This window comes from Danio rerio, chromosome 20 (assembly GCF_052040795.2).
Source record: "Danio rerio strain M-AB ecotype USA chromosome 20, GRCz13ab, whole genome shotgun sequence".
Lineage (NCBI taxonomy): Eukaryota > Metazoa > Chordata > Actinopteri > Cypriniformes > Danionidae > Danio > Danio rerio.
Genome location: NC_141040.1, coordinates 17,084,436 through 17,110,521, shown reverse-complemented (window position 1 = coordinate 17,110,521; position 26,086 = coordinate 17,084,436). Strand labels below are relative to the sequence as shown.

General features: G+C 36.5%; 1 protein-coding gene across 4 annotated transcripts in view; it reads left to right on the top strand.

The window, feature by feature from the left end:
* The first annotated feature begins 3,664 nt into the window (after positions 1–3,664).
* fam20b (FAM20B glycosaminoglycan xylosylkinase) overlaps positions 3,665–26,086 on the top strand; it is a 65,557-nt gene continuing 43,135 nt past the window's right edge. The window contains exons 1-4 of one of the 4 annotated variants that reach the window (XM_087297047.1): positions 3,665–3,851; positions 13,135–13,236; positions 13,854–14,336; positions 22,750–22,836. In XM_087297047.1, coding sequence (XP_087153173.1) covers positions 13,960–14,336; positions 22,750–22,836 — 464 coding nt within the window. In that variant the 5' untranslated portion in view covers positions 3,665–3,851; positions 13,135–13,236; positions 13,854–13,959. Of the gene's footprint in view, positions 3,985–13,134; positions 13,287–13,853; positions 14,337–22,749; positions 22,837–26,086 lie in introns of all 4 variants that reach the window. The other 3 variants (XM_087297048.1, NM_001044818.1, XM_087297049.1) reach the window with 3 other exon arrangements.

Sequence of the window (26,086 nt, the reverse complement as noted above, 5' to 3'; positions counted from 1 at the left end):
GATTGCTTGCCGCCGAACTGCGTCATAGCTCATTTCCAAAAAGTTAACTTGATTTCAACTCTCCTCGACACTCACACCGGCGGAGACGCGCCATGCTTCTCCTCACCGCTTATCGCCGCCGGCTCTCACTGAAAATTAATGATTTCCGGCTACTTTGACGCTCTCGCCGCTTTCGGTGTGAACGTATGGACAGAACTGCCTCTCACTGAATATTTCCTTTTTTCTGATCATTCCTTGTAAATCCCAGAGATGGTTGTGCGTGAAAATCTCAGTTGATCAGCAGTTTCTGAAATACTCAAACCAGCCCGTTTGACACCAACAACCGTGTCATGTTCAAAGTCATTTAATTCACCTTTCTTCCCCATTCTGATCGTAGGTTTGAACTGGAGCAGATTGTCTTGACCATGTTTACGTGCCCAAATGCATTGATTTGCTGCTATGTGATTGGCTGATTAGGAATTTGCATTAGCAAGCAGTCGGACAGGTATACCTATCAAACAAAAAGAAGTGGCCGGTGATTGTATGTCATATATGGGAAAGTAAGCAACTCAAACATATTCAGCCACAATCTCTGACACCAACATTGAGTTCACATGACGGAAGTGTGTGTACCATATTACTGCAATCTATTGTTGCAAACTGTATACTGTTTCACATTGGAAGTAAAATGAGCTGTAATGTCTGTGTACTTACACCAGTTTCATCTCAGAATAGTCTGCAAGGGATTCTGTGAGGATCTTCTTCTGGATGTGCTGCTCTACTTCGTGTGATCGTGGAGTTATTTTTAGCTGCACATACAGTCAGTGACTGTGCAGCTCAAGCAGTGTTCATAAAGAACCGAGGGTTGTTTGTTTGTGTGTGTAAAGCCACCATTTTACACTGAAAGAGCCTCGCTTAGGTTTTGCTGTGCAGTGAACTCTACAAATTGTTTGTGGAGCATGAAAGAACTTCACAATCCTCCAGGCTGTTCATTTAATACTGTGACAGAGTACAGCTCGCAACAAGCACAACACTGAGCCTTTCAGGGTTTTGGGGAGACGATTTGACTTCTCCTGATGTAGCTCACTGATTTTATTTTCAGTGCGCGCATAAAAAGGAAGTGTAGGCTTGTGTTAATTTGAGCCTGACAGAGCCATTCGGTTTTGCAGCGTTTCAGACAATCAGAAGAGGAAGGAAGCGGCAGAGAAATGAATGGTTTTAAAGAGCTTTACTCATGAGAGGGAGTAATTGATGATTGCTAGTAATGATTTCTTTTGTTTTTAGAGAAAAAAAATAGAATTAAAGGAACAATTCACTCAAAATGAAAACTCTTGTGTTCCAAGCAGGTTTGGACTCTTGTTTTGGACCACCATGATCGTGTGTATTGGTTCATTTAATGTCAACTGTGCCCTTTAATAGTCAGTCAGTCATATTCAAGTCCACTTAATATAAAGTCTGTTGACTGTTGTTTAGCCACAGATGTTAATGGAGATCTTCAGTCGTTTTATGCGATGCTTCCCCCTGCTGTTCGCCAATGTGAAGATACAATCAAGAAGCAAACATCTCTATCCATGTGTCTATCAGTTGTTTATCCACCTATTTGTCTGTCTACCTGTTTGTTTTATTATTAATTATCTGTTTATTTGCCTGTCTGTCTGTTTATCTGTCTGTCTATTTCTTCAATCATCTTATTGTCTGTCAGTCTAATGGTCCGTTTTGTCTTTATTTTAGTCTGTTTTTCTATATGCCATTTAACTGTCTGTCTATCATCTAACTGTCTGTATCTCTGTCTGTTAATCTAGCCTATATGTCCATTTAACTGTGTGTCTGTCTATCTGTCTGTCTATCTATTATCTACCTGTCTGTACTTCTGTCTATCTAGCCTATATGTTCATTTAACTGTCTGTCTTTCTGTTGTCTTCCTATATTTTTGTCAGTTTGTCCAGCCTATATGTTCGTTGTCTGTCTGTCAGTTCATCTGCCTGTCTGTCAGACTGTCTATAATGTACCAGTCTGTATCTCTGTCTGTTTGCCTAGCCTATGTGTCGATTTAACTGTCTGTCTGTCTGTCTGTCCTCTACCTGTCTGAATTTCTGTCTGTCTTGCCTATATGATCATTCAACTGTCTGTCTGTCTGTCTACATTTTTGTCTGTTTGTTTAGACTATATGCCTGCTTAGCTGTTTGTCAGTCTAAAATCTACCCTTCTGTATCTCTGTTTTTCTGACGTATATGTCCATTTAACTGTCTGTCTGTCTGTCTGTCTATCATCCACGTCTGTATCTCTGTCTGTTAAAATAGCCTATATGTCCGTTATCTGTCTGTCTGTCTATAATCTACCTGTCTGCATTTCTGCCTATTTGTCTATGTCTATTTAACTGCCTGTCTATCGTCTACCTGTCTGTATCTCTGTCTTTTTAGCTAGCTTTTATGACCATTTAACTGTCTGTCTGTCCATCTATCATTGTCCGTCTGCATTTCTGTCTGTTTGTCTTTATGGCCATTTAACTGTCTGTCTGTTATCTACTCCTCTGCTGTCTGGATGTCTATGTTTTTGTCTGTTTGTCTAGACTATATGCCTGCTTAGCTATCTGTCTCTTTATAATCTACCTGTTTGTATCTCTGTCTGTTTGTCTAACCTATATGTCCATTTAACTGTCTATCATCTACCTATCTGTATTTCTGTCTGTTTGTCTAGCCCAGGGGTGGGCAAACTCGGTACTGGAGGGCCGGTGTCCTGCACAGTTTAGCTCTAACTCTGATCAAACACACCTGCAAATAGATTTCTAGTGATCTTGAAGACACTGATTGGCTTGTTCAGGTGTGTTTGATTAGAGATGGAGCTAAACTATGCAGGACACCGGCCCTCCAGGACCGAGTTTGCCCACCCCTGGTGTAGCCTATATGTTTGTTTAACTGTCTGTCTGTCTCTCGTCGACCTGTTTGTATCTTTGTCTGTTTGTCTATTTAACTATCTGTCTGTCTATCATCTATCTGTTTGTGTTTCTGTTAGTCTGTCCTATTTGTCTGTTTAACTGTCTGTCTGTCCGTCTATCATCTACCTGTCTGTATTTCTGTTGGACTAGCCACTATGTCCGTTTAACTGACTGTCTGTCTATCATCTACCTGTCTGTATCTCAGTCAGTTTAACTGTCTGTCTGTCTGTCTGTCTACCGTATACTTGTCTGTATCTCTGTTTGTCTAGCCTATATGTCCATTTAACCGTCTGTCTGTTTGTCTATCATCTTCCCATCTGTGTTTGTCAGTCTAGCCTTTATGTCCATTTAACTGTCTGTCTATCATCCACCCTTATCTATCTATCTATCTATCTATCTATCTATCTATCTATCTATCTATCTATCTATCTATCTATCTATCTGTCTGTCTGTCTGTCTGTCTGTCTGTCTGTCTGTCTGTCTGTCTGTCTGTCTGTCTGTCTGTCTGTCTGTCTGTCTGTCTGTCTGTCTGACTGTCTGTCTGTCTATCTATCTATCTATCTATCTATCTATCTATCTATCTATCTATCTATCTATCTATCTATCTATCTATCTATCTATCTATCTATCTATCTAAATTATGTCATAAATACCATGACATGAACTGAGCACTTTAACGCGTGCTAGTGTGTGTGTGTGTGTGTGTGTGTGTCTCTCTCTCTCCCTCTCTGTGTGTGTTCGCGTTCGCGCAGTCAGGAAGAGTCTCGCCGAGAGAATCAGACTCACCAACACAGCCAGCAGCATCAGATTCAGCAGTACCAGTAATGAATGGAGGCTGACCGACAGGCGGGTGGATATTAATGATAAACGCATGTTCGGGGCCACTGCCTGACGCTCGGGGGTTTTACACCTCACATGTGTCGTCAGTAGCGCAAGGGTGAGTCGATGCTTTTTAAATGTCACGGTTTCACTGTTAGCCTGTTAGCCGTGCGGGTCTCCTCTGACTAAAAACTAGGACCTGAACTCGCCAACAGCAGCTGCGGACAGTCATACAGAGAAGTGCACCTCCGGTGAACTCATATCCGTGTGCTCGGATCATAGTCGTGGTTATTTCATCGCTGTTATATGAAGAAACCGAGAGAATCGTAAGCTAGCAGGCTAACCTCTGTTAGCTTATAAAATACACAGAATGTCGCGGTAGCTAAGGGGGAGCGAACATTTATGTTCATTTCATGATGTTACACAAACTCTTTTTAAATCAGCTGGTTATTTTTATTTGCGTAAATGTAGTAAAAGTCAATGTTAGGTGTGTTTACGCGCATGACAGCAGCGGCTCGGTCAGTCGAGCTGCTCCTTTACTGACCCTCATCAGTAAAAGCTGTTTAGTTGCTCGTTAAACGTTATAACTTACGTGAACAACCGCTTTACGTATTACTGTAGGTGTGATGGTGAAGGTGTGTTTTTGTGAGTGTGTGCCGTATGAATGGCTGGTTGTGTGTCATTAGTGCCTGCGTGGACAGGATATGCTGCAGGTCCACCCAGTCAGGCTCTGCATGAATGTGCACTTGCTCACCTGGATGTTCAGCCTCTCTCTCTGTGTGCGAGTGTGGGTGTGTGCGTCTTTAAAACTGATCACTTTTACAAATATCTGGACTGGTGTATGAATATAGGTCTCTTCTTATAAAACAGACCTTGCGTTCGACTGTTTTTCCTTGTCGGACATTCATGCCAGAGTATTCCCAGTATTTGCTGGATGGGTGTTACCAAGAAGACCACTGTCCTCATTAACGTACATTGCCAACTTTTGCCAGACAAATACGACAAAAACTAAAAAGCTAATATCATTATTACTGTTTTTATTTACTATATAAAGCTTTACTGTAAACAAATACCACACAATTCCTAAATGTTGTCCCAACAAACATTAGGTTAACTCAATTATCTTTACAAAGTTGAGTGGAGTGAACATAAACAATTACAATGTTACCCTCAAGAATTGTGTTGTTTCAGTTTATTTTACAAAGTAGTTTAAACAAGCATCAAAAATATTTTTTTGAGTCCTTTTAGGGGACTATCTCTACCTGTATGAGCTGTCTGTCATTCTCCAACTTGCCTTTTCACACATTCCTCATCAAACTGTATATAGATGAGTCTCTGTGTTATAGAGTTTTCTCAGTCTTCAGTGTCACGGTTGTTAACTGCTCTGCCAGCAGGTATTAGTTTCTTCACCTTTGAACTGCTTCAAGAAATATTTTATGATGCATCTTTTTAAAGCTCCTTGTAATATTTCCGGATTTTACATTGTTTATTTTTGTGTTCATTGTTGTAAATTATTATGCTTGCAGTGCTTTTTGCATTCAAAAAACACATGATAAAATTCATTATTGTTAATGATAGTAATCATAATCATTATCATAATATATCCAATGGTCCATTGGTGAGTCCAAGAAACAGGAATTGAAATCTATCTATCTATCTATCTATCTATCTATCTATCTATCTATCTATCTATCTATCTATCTATCTATCTATCTATCTATCTATCTATCTATCTATCTATCTATCTATCTATCTATCTATCTATCTATCCTGTCCCTCCGTCCGTCCGTCCGTCCATCTGTCCGCCTGCCTATCCATCCGCCTTTCTATCTGTCCATCTATCTGTTATTTACATCCCTAATAATAAACATTACATGTATTTTATCAATAATTTAACATGCTACATTTTAAAACTGGAACATTTGAAAAGCTAAAAAATAAAGAAGCCATTTTACAATAACAAAATATCATTAAATTGCAACAAGCAGGAGTTCATGCATTATGCATTAATGTCCAATTACATGTGAGCAGAATATCAGACTGTAGAATAAGACAAGCTCTAAAGGGGAAGCTGTTACTACGGTGCATCCAGAAAGTATTCATAACACTTCACTTTTTCCACATTTTTAATGTTACAGCCTTATTCCTAAATGGATTCAATTCATTTATTTCCTCAAAATTCTACACACAAAACCCCATAATGACAATGTGAAAAAAAGAGTTTTTGAAATGGTTGCATTGTCTGATTATTAAAAATGGCCTGTAAAGGTGCCTTAGAAAAGTCTAATTTGACTCAAACATGTTATTTTGTTCTTACACTTGTTTGTTTACATCTGTTATTTATTATTATTTATCTGTTTTAGGATTTTTTTCATGTTCCAATTTCAAAGGTCTAAACTCTAAAAAAAAAAAAAAGTTCTTTGAAACAGTGTACCTGAATTATCACACTATTAGGTTGTACAAATGTTATTATTATTATTATTATTATTAGTGATATAAGTTTCAAAGTGGCAATAATATTGTTTATCACAATTAAATTTGGTGCAGTTTATCGCCCTGCAAAAATAGCTATCATGACAGCTCCACAACAAACAGTAATTTTGGTAAATTCATGTCTCTATATAAACGTGGTTGTCACTAGTGAAGTTTTAAACTTTAGCTGTGTTCAACTGACATTTTTATTAGGGAACATTAATTGATTGATTATTTGATTGATACATGGGTTGGAAGAGAGAAAATGTTGGTCTGCGGTCACTTCTCGAGCCGTCAGAAACACTCAGCCAGCAGCATTTACCAGTTGTGTGTAGTTTAAAAGGTCATGAAACCCCTCTTTACACTCAACCCATCCACAAATTCACATCTAGCAAATATGACATCATTGCGGTGTTGACGGAAGTTTGCATTGAGTGTTGCTGACCTCGTTTTTGTGTGCCAGTGTGCACATCGTTTTTTTATTAATATTATTTTTACTTTATATGCAGCTCATATTCTGAGGATGGGCAACTTTCAGGCGAGTCTGTACAGACTGGATGAATATGCATTGTGTGCTGACGTCTTTAAAAATCTAAGTACTTTAGGGAACAATATTGTGTATTGTCTGAGGTTTTCCAAGACTTTCTAAGTACTTTGTTCTATTTATTTGTTTTTAATATGGACCCACAAGAGGGTAATGGCTTGTTTAACAGTTTATCAGGTTCCTAATTGATTGAATGTTTTTCATATCTTGATTTATTATTTTATATTGTCCGTTTATGAAGTTGTACTTGCTATATATAATTATTATATTATATTAGCATCAAATTACAAAAAAAAAATAATTACCACTTATGTGAGATGTTTTTTTTAATGCACCATCTATGAGCGGGACAGTAAATTTTCTCTCTTCTGTCTACCGTTATCAGTCTCCATTAATTGTTTTTGTCCTTTTTTGAAAGCCGTAAAAACACTTTTGTGGAGTTTTATTTTATTATTTGAGCGAATAGGCACTCTCTTATTTACTGTGCTCCAAATTTACACAACTATGACAACTTTTGCTGCTGAGAAACCCAGAGATGTGAAAAGGTTCTATTAAATTTACCATGTGGTTAATGCATGAGGCGCCCTCTAGCATCCAGTATGAATGAGAACGTGTGTTTCACAGTACTGTTTTTCTCTGTGGAAAAATAGAAATTATTTTCATTGGTAAATGAATAAATGTAAATGATATCTTTATCGCGATAAACCCCAAAAAGTATTGTGAAATTGTTTAAAAAGTGTCGTGAAGCGCTTTGAAATGTGCATTTCTATTTGACGTTTGACGTAATCTCAACTAAATCATAAAGTGCGAGTGAGGCATAGAGTAGCTCCTCCCTTTTAAAAAAAACACCCAATCACAGCTCTGCCACTGCGAGTGGTTGAGCTCAAGCACATCAAATCAACTGCAAACTTCAAGTGTCTTGAAGGGGGCGGTGCATGTCAGATAATAGAGAGCATTTGATTGGTCAAGATTTGATGAGAAACTGAAATATAAGGTAACGTGAAAAAATAAATCCTAGATCCATTTTGGCGGAAGTGACAGACGGCAAGTTTCGGATGTTTATACCATGCTAATATCTTTTACTCACAAATAATTTTATTGTCTTACTCCACACTAGATAATAGATATCCTTAAAACTAACATTTTGAAACCAGTGCTTCCCACAGGTTTCAAATATACTTGCGGTGGTAACCAGATGGAAACACACCATTTACCAACATCACATAAATAGTTATACTAGTTATTATCTATATGCGATAAACAAAACATAATGTAATTTTTAACAATAATTTGATTTATATGGTGGCGCAGTGGGTAGCACGTTCGCCTCACAGCAAGAAGGTCGCTGGTTTGAACCTCGGCTGGGTCAGTTGGCATTTCTGTCTTGAGTTTGCATGTTCTGTCCATGTTCACATGGGTTTCCTCTTACTCCTCCGGTTTTCCCCCACACAGTGAAAAGACGTGGTACAGGTGAATTAGGTATGCTAAAATTGTGAGTGGTGTATGTGTGTGAATGAGGGTGTGTGGATGTTTTCCAGTGATGGGTTGTGGCTGGAAGGGCATTCGCTGTGTTAAAAACATATGCTGGATAAGTTAGTGGTTCATTCCGCTGTGGCAATCCCAGATTAATTAAGGGACTAAGCCGAAAAGAAAATGAATAAATGAATTAATAAATTAATTTTATTTATTATGACATAGTCTTTAATAACAACGAAATGCAAAAATGCATAAAAGCTTTAAAAAGCGATGGCAAAAGTTGAATCTTAGACATTTTAGGAGATTTCGAAATTCGGGCCAGACAAAAAAAGTGCGCCTCTGTGGGTCTGCAAAGCTGTGGAAGTTTGTGTGTGAGTGCTGACAGGCTTTCTCCCACAGAACGAAACGGGTAAACGAGAGAAGATTTTACACTACTTAATTGATCGCAGATTGGTTATACTAGGCGTATACAATTTTAAAAGTGTAAAAGGATGTTAATAATAGTAAAAATAAATAAACGTGACATACTTCGGTGACCCATCCAAGTAAAGTCTATGTGTGGCAAGTAGGCATGGGACGATAACCGTTTTCAAGGTGTACCGCAATTTGGAAAAGTTTTAATAAAGCTACGTGTATGATTTTTTAAAACTTTTTGTGTTTGTTTTTAAAGACAACAGTATCTCCAGCAAAAAAAAAAAAAAAAAATGTACAGCCGCTTGCAATGAATTTTACTGCAAATATAAAAAATATGAATTTAATGTTGCTTCTTTTTAAAATAACTTTAATGATTTTTTTTTTTTGGTGGTGGTTATAAAAGCCTGTTATATCAAAGAGCTGTCAAGACACAAAATGAATAAATGTGATGGACTGAATGGTGTATGTGTCAGAGAATATATAGATGAGATTTTATGCCACACAAAACCTAAAAGCAAAAACAAGCTGCTTCTCGTAGGAAATTAACATACAGTGATGTAGTCTTTAGGAACTGAAGACAAAAATAGCACAAAAAAGCTAAAAATATTCTACAGCTAGAAGTAATTATATTGTCTTGTGTGTGGTAAAATAAACATGTTTAAATATCAAATGCAGTTTAGTCTTTCATGACTTTTAATGACAAGGGGATATACATTTTATACACACTCCAAAAATATTTTAGCTGCTTGTTCAAACTACTAATTAAAATGAGCTGAATCAACAATTGTCGAGGGATTTTTGCGGACAATTTAAAAGCCCTATGAAATTAATTTCTGTTAGTATCAGTATTGTTAGTTTTTAAGATATCCATATGCTAGCTAGTGTGCTCCAAAACTGTGACAAAATTTGCATTTAGAAGATATAAACTTGATATAACCAGTTTGTCACTTCCACCAAAATGGAGCAATGATTTTTTTTTTCCACTTTACCTCACGCTACAGTTTCTCATCACATCATAACCAATCAAATGCTCTCTAGTATCTGACAAGCCCCGCCGCCTTCAAGACGCTTCTCACGATTTGCTTTTCATTTGATGCGATTGAGCTCAATCGCTCTCACTGGCAGAGCAGTGATAAAAACAAAATGACATTGGCTATTTTTTTAAAAGGGTAAGGAGCTACACTATGTCCCTTTTTCTGTGTTTTGGTTGAGATTACGTCAAACATCAAATAGGATTTCATTTCAAAGCAGCTCACGGCACTTTTTATTATTTATATTCAATCTACTTTTGTACAAACAATTAAAGTTAACTTAATCCATTTGTGTTGGGACAACATAAAAGGAATTATGGGGAACCCAGCATTTTTGACTGTTTTACAGTTAAAGTCAGAATTATTAGCCCCCCTTTAATTTTTTTTTCTTTTTTAAATATTTCCCTAATGATATTTAACCGAGGAAAGACATTTTCACAGTATGTTTTATAATATATTTTCTTCCAAGGAAAGTCTTATTTGTTTTATTTTGGCTAAAATAAAATCACTTTTAAATTTTTTAAATCAAAATGATAAGCCCCTTTAAGCTATTTGTTTATTCTCTACAGAACAAACCATCATTTTACAATAACTTGCTTAATTACCCTAACCTGCCTAGTGACCTTAATTAACCTAGTTAAACCTTTAAATGTCACTTTAAGCTGTATAGAAGTGTCTTGAAAAATATCTAGTCAAATGTTATTTACTGTCATCATGGCAAAGGGCTAATAATTCTGACTTCAACTGTAAATAATAGCTAAAAATATGAAAATAAGTAAATAAATAAGACAAATAAAGAGCGAAGTAAGCAAGAGTGTGTGAAAGTTTATTTATTTCACTTAAGCAGCATCACAGTATTGGTTAGAGAAATTATTACTCCAAATCTGGAGCTCCTGGAAATCTCTACAGCTATAATGAAACTCAATGAGAGATAAACTTGACCTTGATGGCTTGTTAAAATTAGGAGTATTTGCAACAAAAGATTCAGTGCGTTACAGAACACTCATATTTTCAAGGCATAAAATCGCATACGTATTATCAGTTAATGTAATTTCCCAGAAACTCTCAAACTGATTCTAATAGGTTGTTATTATTAAGTCTTGCATGTGGATTTGTTGTTTTTCTGTTTTGCTTTTCATCGTTGCTCTTCACAAAGGCTACAGAGAGAATCAATGCAGATCGATGTACTGTTGCATTAGAAAGAAACGTTGCAATGGGATTTTGTTATATAACCAAAACAATGTATTTTGTGGGTTTCTGCCAAACTGTTGTTTTTGTACAGTTTTCACGAGTGGGCTGGTTCCACATATAGCATTTAAGTGCACAGACCACTGTAGTAAGTGTGTGTATGTGTGTGTAGTAGAAGTGTTTGCAATGTTAGCTTCTCAAACACAGATAAGCCTCAGGCTGAGATCAGCGAGAGCTGAGAGAGAGTTGAGTTTGTGTTTGTCATGGCTCTGAACTACAGGCTGTTTGCCCACAGAGTCTTTAAAAAAAAAAAATTTAGTGGAATGGAAGTGAAGGTTTTGATGTTTGGCACTTTCAAGTGTGTACGTTTGTGCCGGAATGTAATTATAGTCTCTTTTTGTTGTTAGAAGGGTGAGTGTTTGTATAATCCATTGTTGAAAGTAAACTGTAATGGATTTATTCATTCATTCATTTCCTTTTCGGCTTAGTCCCTTTATTAATCCGGGGTCGCCACAGCGGAATGAACCGCCAACTTATCCAGCATATGTTTTATCCAACGGATGCCCTTCCAACTGCATCCCATCACTGGGAAATATCCATACACTCTCATTCATACACATACACTACGAACAATTTAGCTTATAGCCCAATTCACTCATAGCACATGTCTTTGGAATTGTGGGGGAAACCAAAGCACCCGGAGGAAACCCACACCAACATGGGGAGAACATGTAAACTCCAAACAGATATGCCAACTGACTCAGGCAAAGCTCAAACCAGTGACTTTCTTACTGTGAGACGATTGTGCTATCCACTGCGCCGCCGTGATGCCCTTAGTGGATTTTATAAAGAAAAAAAGTTAAGCTATAGTTTTTTCGATAGTCCATAGAACAAACCATCATTATACAATAACTTGCTTAATTACCCCAACCTGCCTAGTTAACTTAAATAACCTAGTTAAGCCTTTAAATGCCACTTTAAGCTGTATAGAAGTGTCTTGAAAAATACCTAGTCAAATATTATTTACTGTCATCATGGCAAAAATAAAATAAACCAGTTAATACAAGCGAGTTATCAAAACTATTATGTTTAGAAATGTTTTTAAAATAAATCTTTCCGTTGAACAGAAATTGGAGAAAAAAAAATAAACATGGGGCGAATAATTCTGACTTCAACTGTACCTTCCACTTTAGTCAAAAGCGAGTGATTAAACATTAATGAAAAACTCCACACTGATGATGAAAAAGTTTTGCCTCGTTCACACTGCGTGATTTTAGCCCCGATTTTGGCTCGCAGACAGGTTTTGAGAAATCGCCGACAAATACCTGAAATCACAGGCAAATCGGTGCTCGTGCACGTGAGTGACAATCACACAGTATGAACTATCAAAAACGCGATCTGAGAGAATCCTCATAATACCTGTGAGATATTTGGCGTGCTAAATATGTGGAGCTGTCTGCGATTTAAATCATGCATTGTAAAATGAGTTTTGACTTAAAATAACATCAGCGATCGCCTACAGCCAATGAGAGTGCAGCATTCACTTGTGTGTGTGTGTGTGTGTGTGTATAGCTGCTCCAGGCCAGCGGGAGGCTGGGGAAGAAGTTAAAAGTGATCTTTTTCGGTTTATTTGGACCCAAGAAATGGAGGAAAAACTAGTGGAGGTTTGACAGGACTAAAGAGCACCCTTGTCTGTTTGACGATTCGTACAGAAAGAAATTAGTTTATTATCAACTTAATTTGAGGAGAAATGGCTAATTCCCTTTAAACCCAGGTGAGCAAATATGTACATTTTTCTACCCCATTAAAAGCTTCTTTCTCATTATGTCGTTAATAACAAAAGATATACTGCGTGTTTTTGACTGTGAGACGTAGTTTGGACGAAGTTGTCGGCGATTCTTTTTATTGTAAAGTCATGCAATGTGAAAGTCCCTGTCGCCGATCCATCTTGCATTGTAAACAAAGCAGCGACGAAATGTTAGCCCAGATAGTCATGCAGTGTGAAAACATCTGTGAGACAACTACTTTGAAAATCATGCAGTCTGAACTCGCCATTAAACATTTACATGGTTTGTAATAAAAATAAAGTTGTTTCTTAATGCAAAATAGATTTCAGGACTTAATATAAACTTACTTTCTTTTTCTTTAATTTAGGAGTTTAATTCCGGTCATTTTTGCCCCAAAGGACAAATAGCATATACAGAACAACAGGAGGGTTAATATATCAAAATATCCTGCTTGTGTTTTCACTGTTGTCTCTTTTTCTCTTCCTGAAGGAGATCAAATCTGCTGGGAGATGCCAGACTTGTGCAGACAGTAGCAGCAGACGAAACACAACACCAGGCTGAACTCCAAATCAAACATTAGGAGGATTTAAGGTGACGTGTGTTATTAAAGACACACACACACTCAAGAGACTGCGTCTTGTGTAAGTGAGGAAGCTCTCCTGCATCAGTGAGTGCTCTTATGTGAAGTGCTCTGATTTCGTTCGGCGTCTGGCAGTGTCATGTCTGTCAGGGTTGACTCACAGCACTAGAGAAGTAACTGGCACGCTTTTCATGATTTTATTCACAATTAAATTCCGGTCGCGATTCAACATTGCTTCAGCTGGAGAGACAGTGCCCAGCATAAATGAATATTTTTATCAATTTCTTAGTGAATCTAGATTATATATTTTGGTGCATTAAAAAAAGCTGATTTATTAAACAGATGCATTTATAAAAATATAATTTTGCTCAGCGAGCATATTTAGAAATAGAAAGATAAAACATCCGCTATGCTGGATAAGTTGGGGGTTCATTCCCTGATGAATAAAGTGATTAAGCCGAAGGAAAATGAATGAAAGAATGAATTTTTGGCAATTGGCAATTATTTAAATTGAAGACATTTATATTCTAAAACATTCAAAAAAATCAGAGTGCCAGCTCATTGTAGTCTGATTCTTAGTCAAAAGCTGTGCTCATTAACAATAACATTCTACTTTCTACTCTCATAGGAAGTGTGTCCAGTCCAGCCTGACGGGTGGTGCTGGTGTTGGTGAGACTGCGGGCAGTGCCATGTCCCAGGCATAGGTTGAGTCTCCGGTGTGGTGGTGGGAGGTGATGAAGTTGAAGCAGCGTGTGGTGGTGCTCTGCGCTGTGCTCTTCCTCCTCGGCCTGGCCAAGGTCTTCCTACTGGATGGAGGAGAGGGATCAGCCGCTAGCCGCCGCGACCTCCGGGCCTTCCGAAAGATGGAGGCCAGCCTTTCCCTGGCCAAAGGAGCTCGCCTCACACACACCCTTCAGTCGCCCTGGGAAGTGGCTGCCCAGTGGGTGGGTCCGCGAGAGGTTTACCCAGACGAAACACCTGAGTTAGCTGCTGTGCTGAATGCTCTGGCCACCGCTCATGTGGAGAGGGCAGACGTGGGATATAAAGGAACCCAGTTAAAAGCCCTGCTGGTACTCGACGGAGGACAGAAAGTTGTGTTTAAGCCCAAGAGGTGAGGAGATGATTGTGATTAAATTGTTAGTTCACCCAAAATTGACAGTTAGGGGTAACACTTTAGTTTAGGTCACAATTTATGCTAATAAATACTGGCTTGTTAGCTGCCTATTATTAAGATAATAACTGTTTACTAGTAGTTATAAAGTATGATCTTATTCTGCATCCCTAATCCTACCCAAAACCTAAACCCAACTCCTTACCTTTAGTACACAGCTAATTAGTAGTTCATTAAGCTAGTAGTGTTAGTTATTGGTTTGTTAATACTGTAAAATTTTGACATAATCTAAAGTGTTCATATTTTATTAATATTCACCCTCTTTTTGATTTGAACAAAAAACTAAGATCTTTGTTAATCTTCAGAAAACAAATGAAGATGTTTTGGATGAAATTTGAGAGCCCTCTGACCTTCCAGAGTCATGAGATATTTAGTGAAGAAAGGTGCCAAGAACAAACATACTTAAAACAGTCAAACGTAATTTTATGTTAAAAGAATACTTTTGTGTGCACAAAAAAGTAATTATTTATGGCAAAGATGTACCAAATTATGTCTTTTTAAAATTATTTATTTATTCATTTATTCCTTCATTTTTTTTTTCCTTTCGACTTAGTCCCTTTATTAATCCCGGTCACCACAGTGGAATGAACCGTCACCCCTTTAAAATGGTTATTATGGCTGAAATAGAATAATGGCTTAAAATACAAGTCAAAAACGGCTCTGCTGTGCTGTCATGCAATGTTCAGTGTGCTGATTTTTCTCAGCAGCTGTAACAACTACATGGTGTGAATCAACATTCACACCATATGCAGAAAGCACTGTGCTATAAAGGTCATTCATTTCAATGGTTGCACCCTGCAATGTTGCCATGCCAACCAAAGCTCAATATTCCGCTTTGTGTATATTCCGCTCATGTGTCGCTGTTGCGTATCATTATTACTATTCCTAATTTAGCAAAGCAAAGTCCCATCAAATAATGTGCTGACAGGCAGGACTAGGCGATTAATGAAATAAATAATTTAATCAAAATCTGTGATTATCATGCTTTTATCAGGGTACCACTGTTCTACGAACAGTTGAAAATGTCCTCCGAAGGCCAAAGAACGCTCTTGTGCCACATAGAAGAAACTCCCATAGGAAATCCCTATTGTGTAAAGTGAAACAGAGAAAGTTATGAGAATGTTCAAATGCGTGATCAGAATTGAGGGGAAGCGTGAGTGAGTGAATTAGAGAGCGAAGAAATCTGTGAGTGAAATAGAAAAGGAGTTGAATGAATAAGGAATGTAATAGCCGGCTGTTTTATTTATATAGCAGCACTTTTTCCACAGAGCTGAGCGTGCTTCATGGTGTGTGGCAAAATAGAGAAACAATTTGTAAATCAGACTTGAGTGTGAATTTAGAGGCAGTCCAGCTGAAGGACCTGCCGCCCATGTGAACAGTACTTAAGAATAATTTTTTTTTTCCGGTACGTGTGGTTTTGGAAATCTGCAGCACTGTGCAATGATTTGTAAAGAAGAAAAAAAAATAAGTTGGTTTCATTTTACAGCATTTATTACGAAACTGCACTGATTGTGATCCTGCTCCCTTCTCTCTACCCCAACTTACCTGTCCTGTCAGCAAAACATTGAAAAAGGCCATAAAAAGTAATAATGTTAGAAAATATGGTAACACTTTAGTTTAACTGTCAGTTCTCTCTATTTAACTAGTGGCTTATTGCCCGTTATCGAGATATCGGGCTCTATTTTAATGAACTAGGCGCAAAGTCTAAAGCCCATGGTGCAAAAGCATAAAGGGCATGTCAAAAACATTATTACAATTTAAAATTAGTAAAAACAAATGCTATTTATTTTTAAAACCAATGTAGTTTTTTTTTTATTTGTGAGGGAGCCATCGGCAAAGACATAAATATGATGTAAATCCAAATGCTGGAGGTTTTAATAAACAAACAGCTATACAAAGTACAAGCAGAGGCATAGTCGAAAACAGGCATGGTCCAAAGTCCAAAATCCAAAGAAACAGCAGTCAACAGGCAAACACAATGATAAAGAAATCCTCGATAATTCAGTAAACTGGCAATACTAATACTAATAATATTAATAAACTGTCAATATTCCATGCAAATCTCCCTCTGGGGGTGGGGTAAATGAGTATCTACAACATTCGTTATTATTCTTGTGATTCGTACAGTATCTGAATGTTCGGCATCATTATTTCTGTTTTTAGTGTCACACGATTCTTCAACAATCATATGGTGATATGAGGCTCAAGGGGAAATTATACGCTGATTATTTCCGTTATCATTCTGTCACCCAGCCCTACATTTAATGTATTAATTTAAACTATAATTCATTATTCATTTGACTTAAACGCTAGATTATTAAAAGTATGCAACTCTCACGTGATACGACAATGACATATTTCTTTCTGCGCAAACAGGTATGCAATTGCATATTTTGACAGGCAGGTAAAACACCCTATTATAATTTTCTGGCCAATCGTTTTGATTGGACAACCTTTTCATGCTCCTACACATTTTACAGAATGCTAAAATACATATTAAATGCATTTGAAGCAATTCATTTAACAATTGCTGTCAGGATGTGAAGAGACTTTCAACCAGCATAACAAAAATGGTTTCTGGAGACAATCACTTATATAGTATTAGTAGCTTTAGCAAATTTCAACCTATCTGTAAAAGGGTACCAGGATATTTCTAAAATAAAATAGCTGGAGCACTTAAGACACAGAGCCGATGTGTGATTAGCTGGGGTGAGTTTGGCTGTCTGCTCTTATCTGAGCCTATTAGAGTTACTGTAGATCTACAGGGACTTGAGATAAGTGAAGAAACGCTCCTGGTGTCCTTAATCCTCAAGGTCGTTGATCAAACACGGATCTCATCTCTAATGGCGGCACATCCTGTCTGAACTTTTACAGTCCTGTCGCCTGAACTGGGTGTGTTACTTTAGGTTGTGTGCAATTACAGTGTTGTGTTGGATTCCTTCCAAATAAGAGGTTAGAAAGTGAGCGATTTTAAAGTGGTATGTGTGTGTTAATTTATTGCCTGGAGTGTTTAATGCTTGTGGTTAAACTATGGATGAGTCGGATTGAGAAATAAGGTTTCGCATTAGTGCCGGTGGTCATATTTGTTCTCTAAATTCAACCACAGTGTTTGTTTTCAAATAAAAAAATTACAAATGCTGCATGCGCAAGGGTTGTTAAATAAATCCTTAAGCTAAAATTATTTTTGTTACTTACAAAAGATATTAAAGGGGTGGTCCAGAATGTAATTTTTAAGTCTTGGTTGTATTTATAAGATTCAAAGCAATGTGTGATCATGCTTCATTTTTAGAAAATCACGTTATTTCTTCATATATCTTACTTTGATTATATACAGCTACTCAGCTAACCTGAAAACATTTCCAAGATCCTCTGAAAGGTCCACCCTCGAGAGGCTCTGATTGGTCAACTAACATAATATGCTGTGATTCGTGGTTCAGTTCAGTGTCATCAGTAAAGTGTCACGCCTCCACAATCATGCATTTTATCTCAGCTGTGTAAATAATTCAGTCAGATTAGCTGTTAGCAGTATCAGTTTGATCCTTATTCAGACAGAAAATGAAAATGATGAACCTCATGCCTGCTCTCTAAAATAACATATGGTATAAGATATGGCTACTTTAAGAGGAGCATTTTATTTGTGTGTTTATGTGTATGTTTTTGTGAACAGCCTGTAGAAGCATATAGCACGAGAAGCGCATGTGTACAGGACCTTTATTTTTCTCTGATGCTGGAATTAATTTTTTTTTGTAATATACAGTGACACTGTTGACAGAAGAATAAAGCGCGAGATGTGGAATGCTACCTGTGCGGGCTTTGATTGATTTTTGTGCTGCAACACGAGTTAGGCGAGCTATCCTGTATTTTTTTTTACATAATTCAATGCGATACATGTCTTTCGCATGTATTCGGAATGAGCATGTGTAAGTGATTTGAAACAATCACATTTTGCAAGTTCATTATCTTAGATGTAAAATGCAGGGAATGCGGACATATTGAGAGACACTACAGCGCTGCTGAAGATTGTGGGTGTTTACAGCGGTTTGACTGATATATATGAATTTGCAGCTAAGTTTTTAGCGGTGCCAAACAGCATTTCCTGTTGTTTACTTCCTTGCTACAACATTCCATTAACACTAGACACCGTGACTTTAGAATTGAGAATGCAATCGAAATGTGGATTGAGGATTGTGACACCCTTAGATGCTATCATGTCACTATGGACTAAAATCTCTGAGTAATATTTCCAATACCTTGTTGATTCTGTACGAGGGATTAAGGCAGTTCTGAAGGCAAAAATGTCTCCAAACCTGTACTAGTATGGTGTACCTAACAAAGTGGCTGTTGAGTGTAAACTTTAATAGTATGAATGATGTATTACTTCAAAATGTCTTATGATGGGAAAAAAGTTGTTTCGCGACCTCAGTAATGTCAGTTAATCCTGTATTGGAAAATAATATATGATGTTTCCGAGCAGCAGACTGTGCATGGCCAAATTATTCCTGTTTCCTGTGGGTGTGATAGGTACTTTTATATGGATTGAAGTGTGGTATTTACCTGGTGGAAAGCCGACTCTCTGTTAAGCCTTATGTGGTTGTTGGATGCTGTCAGTGTACCAGCCCTAATTTTTCCTGGAAGACTAAAGCTATATTATATTTCCCCTCTGCATCCTGCTGGTCTAGGAACCAGAATTAGCTGTGTGTGCATTTGCGTAAGAAGTGGACTAACTCGTTGTGCTAAGAACGCTAAAGATAACACTATATCTGCAGTTAATATGAAAATGTTGGGTGGGAACCACAACCAGTCAGACCATTACAGAAAGTAAAAGAGAGCAAATGCAGTCAAATTGTAAGTACGTTGTGAAAAATAAAGACAGTAATAAAGAAAGAATAATTTTGTAAGTCAGTTACATTAAAGTGGCGTAAATAACTTGTGATTACAAAACATTTAAGCACCGCTATGAGAAAAAGTAGCAAATTGTTTGACGGTCATAATTGGCAGGTACCTGTATGTCTGAGGAATAAAACGTTGGAGCTGGTTGAGACTAAAAATTATGTTATTTTGTTAAAGTGTTCAATTGCTTGCTTGCCTTGCTTGCTATAGACTTGTGTATTTTATGTAGGCCTATGTACATTTCTCATAACAGTTCATTCACTGTAGTAATACAATACGACAAGAAGTCTGAATTTATCTGTGTCATATAGGAATGTCTAAAGTAGCCATGGGCTGATATAAGATTCTGACGGTATGATGATAACCTTGGATAAAAATATCACGGTTTCATGGTATTGTGATTACTGCACTTATATATATTCTTTAAATGTTTTGGTTAAAAACGAAAGATTTTTCTCCATTTAACACAATACATTTTAGTTTGAGAAACATTTAAAATAGTTTGGAGCAGTAAACATGAGAATAAATTATTAAAATATTCATCGAAGTCAAAAAAGTTTTCTTTTCAGCTTGAGATGCATCCTTGGATATCTATCTTTTCTATGGATATAAAGTAATTTACTGTACTGTTCAGGTCTACAGCATGCTTGGATGTTGGTTTAAAAGTGATTTGTCTTTCAGATGTTTACTGAATTTAGGGCTGATCAGTAGCTTTTGACAAAGGGGCTCCTTTTCTGCTGGAGATACTGTTGCCCTAAAAACTAAATAAAATATTTCTAAAAAGCAAAGCCAAGTTTTAAAACCTTGACTTTTCCAAACCGTTGTAAACCTTGAAATTGGTTATCGTCCCATACATAGTCTAAAGTACTGACATCGGTACCAATCAGTATTGAAATTTTATGAAAAAAGTACAATTCCTGCTAACATTTGAGAGCTGTTGAGCAACAGACAGATTCATAAAACCTTAAAATGAATTTTCTTTCTATTTTCTAACTTGGGGCTCTATTTTAATGATCTAGGCGCAAAGTTTAATGCGCAGAGCGCAAAAGCATTAAGGGCATGTCCGAATCCCCTTTTTCTATTTTAAGGATGAAAAAATACAATTTGCGCCGTGGTGCATGGTCTAACAGGGTTGTGCTTATTCTCTTAATGAGCTGGGTGTGTTTTGAGCATAACATGCAATAAACCAATCAAAGTCTCATCTCCCATTCCCTTTAAGAGTCAGTTGTGTCGCGCCATAACGCATTTGCTATTTACATGGCGGACTTAGTAAGTGGAAAAACTGAACACTTCAGTAGCAAGAAAACAATTCACCAGACCATCTGCAGCGTGAGAATAAAGGTAACGGTGTTGTACGCACTCCACTGAAGACATGTGTTAGCCTACAAATTTAATTTTGTTTGTTAAGCACAGAGATTTGTTTCAAAACTATTTCTAAATTAATTTCTAATTTCCAGCAAACAAGTAAATGAACAGTAATAATAAAGTGTGGTCAAAAAACTGAGTTATATATAAGTTATATCCAAATCCCGACAGGTGGACAAATTTAAACTTGTTTTTATTAAAACAAATACTAATATGTATATAATAAGTAATACTGGTAATAATAATACCATTATACGAAAGCAAATTGTCATGAATAAACTGAAAAAAGTCCTTTGAGATGAAGGCAGGCAGGCAGTGGTTTTTAGATTTATGGAGAAAAAAAATAAATGATCGTTATTATGTAAATTATTTTTTTTTTCATTTGTAAAGATATCCGAGTATTGCTGTACGTCCTGTGTTTATCTAACAATGTGTAGGCTCTGCGCTGGACTTTGGACCAGCTTTTAGCTGGTCTATTGTGTGGTCTATTTCAGTTTCTCAAAATAGCAACGCACCAACAATGCGCCTTAACACACCTCTATTTTAGACCAGAACACCCATGAGTCCACAAAGCGGCGCTAATGGATTTGCTATTTAAACAATGTTGTGCAAAATAGGAATTTTAGGGTTGCGATGGTCTGACAATAGCAACACATCGTGCTAAACGCGTATTGCACCTAACTCTAGATACAGTTTTACCCTTTTTAATCCGTTCAGTCAATCTCTGTGTCAGGAGCACTTTTAGCTTATTTTAGCATAAATCATTGAACCAGATTAGACCATTAGCATTTCGCTTAACAAAAAAGTGTTTCTAAATTTTTCTTAATCAAACATGGACTCTTCTGTAACTACATTGTGTACTAAGACCAATGGAAAATTGAAAATTGCTCTTTTCCAGCTTGAATATAATGCTAAATGATATCGCTGCATAATATAATTAACTATGTTTACCTGGACATCAGTAATGGAATTAATTGCCCTAATCTGAATAAGACAATAATATGATGAAGGTGTTTACTTTTTAAGAAGTTGGTTTTTGAATGTAAATAATCCCATTTTACATGTTATAGCACATAATGGATTAACATCGTTGTGTCATCATGCTATCCACATTTCTTTCAGAGTTTTTATGTAATTTCGAGTGTTTCATTTATAATTTGTCAACTTTAACTGCGGTTTGGCACTTTCACTTTCATTCAGGAACATTTTATGCATGCCCCCCTTGAAAAATAAGATACTGGATGAGAATATGAACTGCTAGAAGATTGTTGCTTTAATAGAGTTTGATACCGCATTCCATATGGAAAAAAAACCTCCGCATTTCATGATGCAGGTGTCTGTGGTGCTTCACTGACTCAGTAGGTGCAGAGAATAGTGTCAAACAGCCGTGTCTATATAAATTATGCTGTCGCAAAATGCGGCGAAAATCCTACATGACGGTAATAGTTTTCTGTACTGCACTTCAATAATGTGGTGAAAATTGGCCTACTCTACATGTCTTAATCCGAGTTCTGTTTAGTTTGATTATAACCTTAATCAGATTAATCAAAAATTGTTGTTTACATGGTAGACTTTTAATCAGAGTATGGTCTTGATCGCATTAAAATTATTATTGGTGTCCATGTAAACATACTTACTGTTCCTGCTACACCCATAGTACAGCAGCAAAGTTCATTGATTATTACACCAGAACGAGAGTATAGTTCCTTGCCATATAAGCCTAGAAAATAGCAACATTTCTTTTTTTAATTACATTTTTATGCTTGGTGTTTTGTGCTTTGGTGTGCACACTTACATTAGCACTCATTAATATGATAATCATCCCACTGCGCTAAAGCCTCTAGTCTCATTGACTGCCTGCTTCTGCTCTCAAGCCTATTCACTCAAACCTGTACATCAGACTCTCTGCAGCAGAATATTTGCTTCCTTTTGGTTTTCAGTCTACTAAATGAAGACTGTTTGGGTATGATATGTACATTTACTTTATTTTGCATTCCCCACTTACTATAGTACCCTGAACCATAATAAAAACACTTCTATGTGGTGTCCGAAGAAAATCTTTAGGTTGATAATTCAGCTTTTTCTTTCTGATTATTAGGTACGTTAGAGACTATGTGGTGGAGGGAGAGCCATATGCAGGGTACGATCGCCATAATGCAGAAATCGCTGCTTTCCACTTGGACAGGTAACAAACACATACATATACACATACACATACACATAAGGTGACTTAATTTCAATTTATAACTGGTATTAAAGGGATGGTTCACCCAAAAATAAAAATTCTGCATCATTTACTCACTTCGTTTCTTTCTTCTGTTGTATATTTGGAAAAATGCTGGTAGCTGGTAGCTTCCATTGTTTGTTTATGGAGGTCAATTGCAGCCAGCATTCTTCAAAATCTCTTGTTTTGTGTTCAACATAAGAAAGAAACTTATAAGAAAGAAACTTATAAAGGTGTAAAACCACATGCAAGTAATTAAATGATGAGGTATTTTTCATTTTTTGTGTGAACCACCCTTTTAAGATGTGTTTTGTTAATTTTAACATGAGTAGATGTCAGTAAATACCAGTGTAAACAAACACCGAAACATCGAGATCGTACAATCTGAAGCAAATTAGATTGCATTGCTTTCATGATGTAAACACCTGTAAACACTCTTTGTCTTCTTACCAATGCCTTGATTGATGCATTTTGAGAAAGTACACAAAAAACTAGGGCTTCATACTTGGTTGCAATGTATCAATACATACACCGTTTACGATAATCATGGGACTTTTTTATCCGTTTTCTTTCTCACTTGTAAGCCACCTAACATGAGTTTGATCATTCAGCATGGCACTGGGTGTTCCTGTGAATGTGTGATGAAACATGAGGGAGGTGTTTAAATGAAATTCACACACAAAGGACACATTTGAACATGTTAATATTAAATGGACATGTATAATGAAAAACTTTTCAATGATACATTTGTCTCCATCATTGAAACACTAAAGGTAACACTTTAGATTAGGTGTCACTTCTTACTAATAACAAGGGGCTTATTACCTGCCTATCGTTAAGATACTTTATTGGCTGTTTATTACTATATATAAAGTACATTTTCTGTATGGTCTTATTCTACATACCTTATGCTACCTAATAACCCAACTACTACCCTAATAACTGATAATAAGCAGCTAATTAGGAGTTTGTTGAAGCAATAGTCATAGTTAATGGTTTATTAATAGTCAGAATTGTACCCAGGGTTCTCATGCTTCTTGAATTTTAGACATATGGATTCAAGGCCTGGAAAATACTTAAAAACAAACACAGGTCCTTAATAGGGCCTGAATTAAATGTGAAAAAAATTGTTTATGGTTTTATTTCAACAATTGTAAACAGAACAGAAAACTGAGATAGTCTAAAATGAAAAATCGTACATTTTAATCTTATAAATGATGATAATAATGATGATAATACTGACTAATAATGCAGGTTTGATCATTATTTCAGAATTGTCTGCATTTGAATATTACCAATATCGAATTAAACAAATTTTATTTAAAGGGAAATGAAGCACTCAGTAAAGTTTACATTGTTTTGTAAATTAGTTTCCACTTTAAATTATATATATATAATTAATGTAACCATTTACCAGAAAACTATATGTTTAACTATAGATTTTAGACCTAGGTCGCTGCCATCTAGGAATGCCTCTGTGTCTGACATATGGGGGTTGGTTTCGTTCCGTCAGCTGAACAGATACAGTGAAAGTAAAGGATTGAATACAGATACTGTAAAGTCTAATTTAACCCAATGCGTGATGCTGTGGTCGGGGAGCTGGTGCAAATACAAGCATCAGATTTGTGTCTAATAAATAAATAAATATAAATATATATATATTCTATTTTCCCTCTTTTAATTACCGCTTTGGTTCACTCCTTGTATTACACTGCCTGTGTAGGTTTAAACCATGGTAGTAATGGATTGAACACAGAGACTGGACAGCCTAATTTAATCCAATGCATAAAATTGTGGATGTGCATCGCAGAGCTGGTGTAAATACAACAAATACAATAATAAGAAGAATAATAATTCCTTACATTTATATAGCACTCTTCTGGGCACTCAAAGCGCTCACACAATGGGGGTTGGGGTGGTCTCCTTATCCACCACCTGTATGCAGCATCCACCTGGATTACGCGACGGCAGCCATTTTACAATATTGACTTTTATGGTGCTACATATACCGAGTATGAATAACAATGTTAAAGTTAAAATTAATGGTGTTTTAACAAGTCCTTGAAAGACTTTGAATCTGTAGCTCATCAAAGATTAATGAATTCTGCGAGCACAACTACGAGTTAAGTGAAAATAATTGACCAATTAGCTTTAGCTTGTATGGAATATACACATTTTGGTAGATTAATTATGTCAGACTAACCCCCGGGTTAAAATTGTCAATCGCTGACAAGCGCCCACAGTGATAAAAGCTGGAGGACCACTGGTTTAGACCACAGTTAGTAAGTTTTTGTGTCAAATTAAGTAAAATGTTATTTTGTTATGTTTAATGGGTTTTTGTTTCAATGCATTTGTTTATAGTTTGTGGTTTTGCTCAAGACAAAAAATCTTTACATTAAAGACCTGTAAAGTAGTAAATGATGCCATTGAAAAGAAAAATTCCCAAGACATTTTTAACATTACATTCATATAACAAAAGAAAGAAAAGGTTATTCTGTTAGTTTCAATAACAGTTAGCCCCTGGGAGATTCCCAGCAACACTTACAAGCAGCTTTGTACATTTTCAAAACATAAAAGCTGAGAATTGTGCACAAATGTTCATGTACAGTCAACATAAAACAAGATACGATAAAAAAAAGTGTCCTTGTTAAATGACTGACTCAAGTGCTCTAAATAAAGACTAAATAAATCCCTAACAGACCTGTCTTAAGGAATAATTGAACTGTAGAAATGAGCCATTGAATTATTGGAATAATAATGCATGCTCAGGGTGTTGATGGATTTACACATTGGCTTCACATTAGGTTTAACACATTTTCATTATTTTTTAATAACTCAACATCCGGAGTCAATATATTCTGCTTATGCTACACTTAACCCACGTTTAGATGTTGAGATTTTACATCTCATCCAAAGCCTTCTGCTTTGTTTTTGAACAATTGGTCAACCTGCCTGGAACTACTTTAGCTGTTGAATGAAAATAATTAACTGCACACTTTATGTTTATCAGACATTCAGAGCCAAGCAATTAACAGCTCTGAACTATAAAACCCCAAGCACAATAGCTGTAAGGAGCTATAAGGATAACAATAAAGACACGCAGAAGGTTTACATGGACCCCAGTAATCTGAGGAGTCTACCATGTAAACAGCGAATTTTGGTTAATAAAATTAAGGTCATAGTTGAACTAAACAGAAATCTAATTAAGACA